The 10,518-nt window shown below is 36.2% G+C and overlaps 1 protein-coding gene across 1 annotated transcript in view; it reads left to right on the forward strand.

Annotated features, from left to right (window-relative positions):
* Positions 1 to 9,295, forward strand: part of Macc1 (MET transcriptional regulator MACC1) — a 30,105-nt gene extending 20,810 nt beyond the window's left edge. The window contains exon 5 of the mRNA XM_059279423.1: positions 9,051 to 9,295. Within this exon, the coding sequence (XP_059135406.1) occupies positions 9,051 to 9,263 (213 nt within the window). The 3' untranslated portion in view covers positions 9,264 to 9,295. The remainder of the gene's footprint in view (positions 1 to 9,050) is intronic.
* Positions 9,296 to 10,518: the final 1,223 nt, after the last annotated feature.

Genomic DNA, 10,518 nt, shown 5'->3' on the forward strand with positions numbered 1-10,518 from the left:
GTGCTGAGAAACTAGCAAGGTGTTAACACATGGGGGGAAAATGAGAAAAAGTCTTGGGAGATCAGCTTTTCCTTATGGGCTTAACATTTAATTTTCCTTGGAAAATATCTCTGACAAAAGGTACAAGGGATGGCCTGGATTATTTAGAATGATCCTGTTCACAGGACAACTCCAAGCCTTTGTTATATGGGTACTCTGTTGTCTCCTTATTTATCTGAGCCTTGATCTGTTGAAGCCTTGCTATGTAAATCTTTGTTGTTTTGCAGTGAGATATATATTTATTCTTTCATAAAGGGAAAAGTATTCTATGAAAACTCACCTACCAGTGACAGAAAGAATAGAATATCCTCTCAGACCTTTAGTGTTGGAACTAGAGATAGCACAGTCATATTGTTTTGCCATTTTTCTTTTTTTTGGAACAAGATCATAGAGGTTGGTCATGAACTCACGATGCAGCTTAGAATGACCTTGAACTTGTGCTTTCCCAGCTTCCATCTGCAGGCATGGGCCCCCATACATGTTTATGTGATGATGGAGACTGAACACAGCTTCATGGTTGACAGTCAAGCATTCTATCAATTAAGCTACATTCCCAAAGGCCTAATTTCAAGTTTTCTTTATCAAGTCTGTTATTAGAGGGAAAGGGGTCTATGATTTTAGAAAACCAGCTAAGCATAAGACCCAACAGCTGTGTTTATAAAAACCACTTGGTTATAAAATAAATCTGTGGTAATCCTTTAGTGAAATGATGCTGGATTTATAACTCAGGGACCTGGATTCTTGTCTGCAGATGTGACTGTGATTTTGTAATTAAGCTTCAAACTCAACAATAATTACCTGTGATCAAGCACCTAATGTGTGTGAGGAAATTTTACATCTGTTGCTTCATGTGCTTAGTGGTGCTTTTATGACATCTTGTACACTTCAGTTTATTTGACAGCAGGAAAAGATAAAAGCTCAAAGAAAAATTTATAGCTTATGAAAGATCCTGGACTACTCTGTCAAGAGGCTGACTTCCAACCTAGAGTATGCACTTTTAAGTCCTTGCCATTATAGTTCCTAGAATTTGCTTTTATATATATATATATATATATATATATATATATATATATATATATATATATATATGCAGTAAAGAATGGATTAGAGAAGCTTATTTTTTCCAAACTATAACATTTAGGTGTCTCTTATTTGTGTGAGGGATGAGAATAGTTACTAGGGGAAAGGCAATAAGGGGTCTCCCTAACTAGAAATTGGTGAAAATGGATTACCCAGCAGGTCTCCATCTCACCTTGGTCTAATTTGAGATGACTTGCAAGAAATGAGTCCACCATAATTGTCTGGTTCATGATAATGCAGAATTCCTAAGTGATTATTCTTACTGCAAACATAGCTGGCTACATTGAGACAAAGATTTCTCTCTTTTCAAGAGAATCTTACATCAGATTTTAACCAAACACTGTCTCTATTGAGGAAGTAAGATGCCCAAGGAGTTAGCTTTTTATCTCTTCTGAAGATAAAAGCCACCTGAATAAAAAATTATTTACATATTTACTAATCAGAGATGGTGTAAGGCCTACCTGGATATTCTAAATGTGAACACAGAACACATATAATAACCATTAGGAAGGCAAATGTGCCTCAATACTTCTGCAGCTAATGGTACTTAAAATGAAATACTGCTCCTATAATTTTATGTGATACAAGTAGGTGGATTACTAATCCTCTAATGTGGTAAAATGCAATTTTCCAAAGGTAATTAAAATCAATTACATTCTTTATGTTATTCCTATTTTATGAGTTAAAAAAAAACAGACTGGGATTCTCAGTTCTGAGTTGCTCCTGATCTTGCTGCATTTTGTCATCTAGTGCAATATCTAATGAGTTGTATTGGCTTCCTGGAATAAGTACGCTAAAAATGTAAAACATGATTGTTCTTGTCTCTATTTCTGTTTCATTTCATTTGCATTCCCATATTTCACCATCATTGTTCCCTTTCTTTTACTGTGTCTGCTAATACTGAGAAGATAAATCAAAAGTAAGACATATTTCTTCCATAGCTACACTGGAAGTTTGGAAAATCACTTAACTTAATAGACTAAATGCTTTGCTACTTCTCTGTGTATAAAGAGAGGGGAGCACACAGATGAAAAATTAAGAGTGCTATGCCTCCATTAGCCTCATGTTTTCTGTTCTAGGATTAGCCTATACTGCCAAGAAGTTAACATTAAGTAATATAAAGGCATGGGATATGGCTTAGTAGCTAAAATCTTTGACCATAAGCCTGAGAACCAGAGTTCTTAGCTGAGCCCCAGCTTCCATGTAAATGCCAGGTGGGCATGGCAGCTGCCTACAACCTTAGCAGTTACAAAGTCGAAAAGGGGAATCCCTGAAGCAAGCTGATTAACTATACTAGGTTAATGGGTGAGAAAACTCTTAATACACAAAGTTGGAGCCATTGATTTCATCTGGCTTCCATACACAAGTACACATGTACATGCAAATCCCCCCCCCACATGGACACATATACACAAAAGCACACCACATATACATATACACAGAAAAGGAAATCTGAGAGCAGAGGAGTAAGGATGGAGCTGTGCATCAGATGTTTGTGACAAAGATGAAAGGGCTGAGGGAATTTGCACTGTGGTTAAGACTAACTCAACAAACCCGAAGTCTCAGCAGCACGCTTCCTTTTGATATCCACAGCACAAGAACAGAGTGTCTGCATGTCTTACCTTAGTCACAACATTAAACAAAACTGGGAAAGCCATTGTTAAAACTTGGATGTCATCTGCTGAAGAGTGGAGCAGTGCTAAGGAGCACCTCAGTGTCTCAACTGTGCTTTCCAGGCTCCCTATTACACTGAAAGGAACCAGGATTCCTTGGAGAAATCACTTTCTTAAAAAGATTTATTTATTCTATGTGTATGTATGGATTCCTGAGTGAATCTGTATTCCATGTGAAAGCAGGTACCCATAGAGGCCAGAGAGGGCAGCTGGATCCCTTGCAGCTGGAGTTATAGGTGGCTATGAACTGCACTGTGGGTGCTGGGAACAGAACCCAGATCCTCTGCAAGTGCAGTATGTGCTGTTGACCACTGAGCATCTCTCCAGGAATCACCCAAAGACAGAAATTAGGTCGTGTCAGAAGAGCTCAGAGCCAACTTAAATAAGCTACCATTGGCTAAGAACAGGATAATTTGGGTGACAAGGTTAGTGATTGTGACAATGAAACTTATCACATGTACTTAAACTAATAAATTTGTCACAGTAATTTTTGTCTAAGGTACATGAGAACAGCTTGTTTATTAAAAATGTAAGTAATTAGAAAATCACAAAAAAACTTGGATTAGATAAATGGTAAGAGAAATGTGGAGGAGGTCTTGTTAATCTACCACTCATCTTTGGTATTTAACTTGTGTTGATATGAAAAGAAAATTATTGATTCAACATGTTTTCCTTCCACCATTTCCAGGGATGAAGACATTATTTTCTTTGTAATTTTTTATAAAATGTGAATCTTTTGTGAACTTCTTGGGTCTGTACTATATTTTAATACAGAATTTTACCCAACTGATACATGCCAGTTATAGTCTTTATTTTTGTCTTTGATATATTTTCATTTTTTTTGGAGGCAAGTATAAATAAAATATAAATTTGGAAAATTAAATGTGGACATATGTAAGAACTTGAATCTAAATATCATCCATCTTCTCCATAAAGGACAAAAAACTGATTGGACCATTTTTTGCACTGAGGAAATCTGGCTTCGTGTAGAGAAGCTTAAAATAGAAAAGTTATGTTTAGCACACCTGGTATTTGTTTACTGAGGAATAACATATTTCTTAAATTTTAGTGTTTCTCTCATTGTATACAGTTTATAGCTGTTGACAGAACTGTATGCTTTCTCAACTTCATTATTGTTTGTCCCTTTAATTATGGTAGTGGCTTAAGTGGGGAATGTCTCTGATAGGCTCATGCATTTGTTCACTTTGGTCTTCAGTTTGTTGGTGCTGGTGAGGGGAGGTGGTTAGGAAACGTTTAGGGCATGGAACCTTGCTGGAGGAAGTTTGTCACTGGGGGCAGTCTTTGAGAAAATACATCTTGTCTCACTTCAAGCTTGCTTCCTCTGCTTCCCATGTGAGGCTGAGCTGTGATCTCTCAGCTTCTTGTTCCATTTACCTACTATCAGACCTCCCCAATTATTATGGACATCTACCCCTCTGGATCCTTAGCTAAAATAGACTCTTTCTTCTATAGATTGGTTTTGGCCATACATTTTTATCACACCAACAGAAAAGCAACCAATACTAAACTACTTTTCAAAATGGTTCAAACATCCTTTTGTTTTAATGTTTCTGGCCAATGAAAGTTAGCCTTTCTTCTTGGATGTTTTAGATGGAATATCTTTTCAGTCCTCAATAATCTTAAAGTATTTATCTGGAAAAGTTAGGATTTAAACAACAAATTGATTTCCTTTATAGAATGTTCACTTTTCTATTTTTCCTTCTTTAAAAAATTCACCCGTTTCCTGATGATTATTCCCCCAGTTATATTTCTCTCTTTCCAGTGCTCAAATTCTGTATGTGATCCATTTTGGGGCGGGTTTTGATTCTTTGCACTTGTTCACAGCTTGTCCCTCTTTATGTACTTTACACTGACATCTTTAGGGTTACCACAGGTGGGCAGAATGTCCATATCCTTGCTTGCCTATGTTACATGCTTCATTGTGTCACTTTGTGTTATAGGATGTGAGGGAGGTAACAGAAAAAGATACCTGCTGTGTCGTGGTGGTGAAAATTTAATGACTGGCTTTGCAGGAGGGGAAATGCCTCAATCATTGCTTTTGCTAATTTCCATCACATAAATACTCCCAACCTAGATGATTTTAATCTATTAATTTAATACTAAACACACACATATGTGTATATGTATATATATGTATGTATACATACACACACACACACACACACACACACACACACACACACACACATATATATATAAAACCAGCTATGTGGGGCTGTGGAACTGACTCCAGGCAAGCCACTAGATATCCTTTTGAGTCAGCTGGGTCTCACTGTTTTTGGCATCATGAATACCATTCTGTACTCTGACTCCACTCTCTCTCCATCCTTTGCTTCTGGATGTTACTTGTATCTACTATAGTACACTTAACAGAAGTTTAAATTTCCACCCCCATTTTCTCTTCTTTGACATTTTCTTCTATTCACATGTTTTTCTTCATCACTGTGACATGAATGATATTCAATTCTTGACTGCTTTCAAGTCATTTGTCCATTCTAAGTTCTTTTCAGATAGCCCTTGTCCATTATCTCTCATTCCATAGAGCTAAAAAAAAATGCTTCTTTATCTTGCCTCTATTAAAAGTTTACATATTTTCCATGGTATACTACTAAAAAGTATTACACACAAACTATAATATGGGTACTTCTTGGGGTACCTTATTGAAGAGACAAGACTTGGAAATTATTATACATACTTTATAGCTTAAAAATCCAAAGCTCAAACTGAACTGTCAAATAAGCAATGGAATCTGGATGTGAACATAGGACCCTGGCAGTAAAACCTACTTTCCTTCTTTACAGCATATCACTCCCCATCCAATGGCAAGATCATGTCTTATGGCAGGAGAGGTGGCTCATCAGTTAAGAGTATTGGCTGTTCTTGAAGAGTACTGGGCTTGGCTCCCAGCACCCACATAGTGGCTCACAACTACTCATAACTCCAGTTCCAGGAAATCCAAAACCTTCTTCTGTCCTGAGGGTGCCAGTCACACACATGGTCCACATATATACGTACACATAGAACAAAATAAAACCTTAAAAAAAAGAGAAGGTCCTGTGTTTCTCACATTAATTGATGCAAGTCAGTTGAGAGGTATAATTTTTGTAATTGTTATTAATTATCAAGTCTTGTCTGTTTATCCATTGTACTAATGTTTGTTCAACTGTCTGCCTTGTTCCTATATCTAAGCACCATGCTTATTCCTCATTTTGTGCCTTGCTGTAACAAAATTTTTTGCAGGGATATATATCCAGTAAATCTTGACTTAGCAAGTAAAATAATTGGTGGACAAACATGTATTTACCATATTTATACTGTATGTGATGGTATTTTTCTACCATCTGGGTTGAAAGCCACTAGTGATTTTGTATATAGCAAATCAGATTTTATACTGAAGAAATATGCAGGCTTAATTTGCTATATTGAAGAAAAACCTGGATGGAAAATCTCATTCATATTTTAGTTCAAATCAGGGAAGTAATCTATGCCCTTGTGTTTCCAGCCTAACACTCTCATACTCTTTTCTGTCTGGATATGATTTAGACTTCAGGGACCATCAAATGAGTTTAAGGCAATAACCTTCCTTACATTTCTGATTAATTTAGGTACTCCTGGGAGCTTTCTTTGTACTTTCAGAAGACTTACATAGAGATCAGACCTCAACAGTCAATCCATTTTTCTCTGAATTGCCAGTGCTGGTTGCACTATTCTGTGTTCTATGTGAAGGGGTTATGTAGTAGTACTCTGTACAAGTGCATGGAGAGATGTAGGCTCTAATTTTTGCATCACTTGAGTATATTTCCAGTCTCTTAACAGCACAGAGAAGTCTATACATGTCTGAACACACCTTGGGGCTTTTCTGTATACGCTAATTTACCTTGCCCAGCAAGGCATGCCATGCAGAGCTTGTCTGCCTGGGAAAGTCAGTGGGGTGGTTTAAACTGCCCATGAGTATAAAAGCACTTGTATGTGCAGCACAGTAAAGAACTCTGAAATTACCCATTTGAAATCCCCAACAGATACCTACGTTCTATGGTATTTTATGCTAATCTTCTGCTCTATCATCTTTTACTCACTGCTGTCAGTTACTGCCTATTGTAAATATTTCCAAATACATTTCTTTTCCCAACTCAGTCACAAAGTGACTTAGAACAGTCTGAGGGGCTGTTAAATATACATAACAATTATGTAAACAATACATGACAAATAGAAAAGTATTATCCCAACTAGTTGAGTATTAGTGATTGAATGGATTCAATATAGAATATAAGTTCAGAGCATGAAACATCCACAGTGACTAATCTACCTTTTCAGTGCATCTCTGCATCTAAGCACTGACAGTGGAGATAGAGCCCTAACAAGATTCTATTAATGTGGCTCAATTTGTCTTCCTTGCTGAATGGCTACTTAATATCAGTTGTGTGGGTAGTTTGTGTTCAACGGAAACCTTCAGAAAATAGGACACCCCCCCGGCGTTATTTCAGTAGCAGAAGATACAATTTCCCATAAACTGGGTCAGTGATGGTAAAGCTTATGTCCAAAACTCTAAGACAGAGGTTCTCAACCTTCCTAATTCTGCGACCCTTTAATACAGTTTCTCATGTTGTGGTGACGCCCAATCATTAAATTATTTTTGTTGCTGCTTCATAAGTGTAATTTTGCTACTGTTATGAATTGTAATGTAAATATCTGTACTTTCCAATGGTCTTTAGGGGGTTGTGATCCACAGGTTAAGAACTGCTGCACTAAGGTGACTTCTGCTTCTGTGTCATATACCTTACCATGACATAACTTTGACAATTACACTTGATTCTCTATTTTACAAAATTAGCCTTTGCAAGAGAAGTGAGGGGATAGGTATTCATGTCTCCTCAGAAATGCCAAATTGCTCAAATGTTACTTGAACAAATAACATCACATTACCCTTTGAGCTTTTTCATGTGGACTGAAGCAAAGCATAATGGTATCACTTAGAGATTTAATTCTTCCCACTTCAATTATAGACTATATGGGTGATAGTGGATGCAAGTGGAAAAATTATATCCAATTACATGGAATGTTGATGTTAATGGAGGCACCATTTTTAGAAAGCAATTCTGTGCAATAGTAAGCTCAAAGTCTGTGATTTTAACATTTTATAAGTGATAGAATTACAAATAAGTTAATTTGGTAAGCCCAAATAAATAGTGAGTACTAAAGTTTATGTTCCAAATATTCAAAGCGTGTGTGTATGTCTTGTTATTTTCTAGATTAAATTCCTGTTAAGCTGTGTATATATCTGTGTTCTTCCATTTATCTTATTTGATTTGCCTTTGTCTTCATTCCCTCTGAGCCTGTTGCCTTGGTAACCATCACGTACTTGCTTGTATGTGAAGCTCTCCTTTGACGTACATTTATTTCTATGGAAACAGTGATGTCATTGGTGTGGGCAGGTGCTCAGGGGAAGAAAAGTAAAAAAACATAGAATACTGATCTTTCTTTGGGTCATAAAATGTACAATGAAAGTAAGTTTTTGAGTTAAAGAACTATTATTTTTGTTTTTATTTTGATTTGATCATCAAGCTACAGTTTTCCTTATGGATAGATTTGCTGGAATAGAATGAATTAAAAGTGCAAAACATATTGGATAGCACATTATTATAATATGTAGCATCATAGAACTCAACACAAATATATATATGTAAAAAACTTTAATCTTAAAAGTCAGAGAATTAAAAGTTTATCTCAATACTGTTTGTTATTATAAAAAAAATATGGTGCTGACAAGATGTCTCAGTTGATAAAGGGGCTTGCCATGAAGTTTGACAACTGAATTTCACCCCTGGAACCCACATGGTAGGAGAAAACTCACTCCATCAAGTTATCCTCTTATTTCCACATATATCTATGGCATACATTCACCCCCCAACACACACACAATAAATAAATACACAAATAATAAAATGTAAAATTCAAATTATGCAAGGGAATTTTATATTAACATCAAGGCAATGTACACTAAACAGTGGATCAAGAAAAAAGTTCATACTTTATAACTATTATATTTTGCAAAAAACACTCTAATTTTAGAAACACAGGGATATAAGAAATGATAGTGATTATTTTTCTAAATCAAAGAGTTCACATAATAGGCATTCCATTTTAAGTCTTTAACATTTAAAAAATCTCTCTGTTTCTGTCTCTCTCTCTCTCTGTTACTTGTCTGTTATTCACTTCATTCTATTTTTTCTTTTATAGACAATATGGAAACCTGCTTATGATTTTCTGTATGCATGGAGCACTCACTATGGAAATAGCTATAGAGATGTGTTACAAGACCTTCAATCAGCTTTGGACAGAATGAAAAACCCTGTCACCAAACGGTGGAGAGACTTAACTGGAACTTTAATATTAGTAAATTCTTTAGAGGTTTTAAGAGTAACTGCTTTCACTACTTCTCAAGAAATATAGAATGAAGCAATTTTTTGGAGCAAGGAAAATGGTAAGGGAGAAAGCGTGTGTGTGTGTGACCTCTGAGAGAGAGAGAGAGAGAGAGAGAGAGAGAGAGAGAGAGAGAGAGAGAGAGAGAGAAGGAGGGATAGAGAGAGGGAGGGAAGGAGGGAGGGAGGGGAGATGAACTCATAAAAATGTCTTGCTTTCTTTGTGTTTGGAAAACCATGTTTTACCTTGAGAAACAAAGCCTGGAACTCTTAGCAAGACTGGATTTTGTAATCAAACCTTTTTTTGTATGTGGTGCAAAGGTAAACAGTAAAATACTCTGTTGTTGAGAAGGAAAGAAAAGTCCTTCTCTCTTCTTCAATGTTTATTCAGTTTTCTAAAGTTAAAACATGAGTGTTCAAATAATAACATCAAGAAGATACCTCAATAAACTGAAGGCTTTAACATGGGCAGCTATCATGAGGCAGAGAAATAGGAATGAAGACACTTGAAGGCTGCATGCCTTCTGTACAGCGATCTGTATTCTTCAATGGAGTCAATCAGCATTGCTCCCATGTTCTATGTGCAGAAATCAAGTGTGGAAGAGCATCCACAGTCAGTGTAAAGTAGGTTTTCTACCTTAAAAGACTGATTCAAATTTTTGAAAAATCATGCCACATAGCAGAATAGCAAGAAGGAAAAAAAAAATAAGAATGCATACTGAGAAATGAAGCTTGCTCCTCTTTTTCAACATTTCTTGAATAATTACTGGAAAATATGACAACTTCAGAAAAACTGTTTTCAGACATAGACTAGGAGTTTTCATCAGCTACCTTCAGCATCTTGGAACTATATGTTATCCTACCTAATTTGAAGTTTTCTCCCATGATCAGAATGAAAAATAATTCTTTAGCCATCACTATTTAATACTGAGTTATCACAAATAATTACTATCACCAAAACACTTTCAGTCCTAAAATACTGACATTTGTGTGTATGCTCACATGAAGACATGCACTGTGTGTGTGTGTGTGTGTGTGTGTGTGTGTGTGTGTGTGTATGAACATATCCCAGAGTGTATTACAAAGCTTGTGGAAGACAAGGCTAATGTGAGACCTTGAGTCAGTATAGCTGTTAATGATTGGCAGAGTTGACAAAAATTGTCTCTGTCCAGCAATCCCATGGCTGCCAACGTTTAAGTGCTTGGACCTTCCTTTACTTATTAGATTTCTCTTAAGGGAGAGTGAATCTAATATAGGCACAAAGCTGCTTGAGATGTAAGATAATA

The sequence above is a fragment of the Peromyscus eremicus genome, chromosome 14, assembly GCF_949786415.1.
Source record: "Peromyscus eremicus chromosome 14, PerEre_H2_v1, whole genome shotgun sequence".
Taxonomy (NCBI): domain Eukaryota; kingdom Metazoa; phylum Chordata; class Mammalia; order Rodentia; family Cricetidae; genus Peromyscus; species Peromyscus eremicus.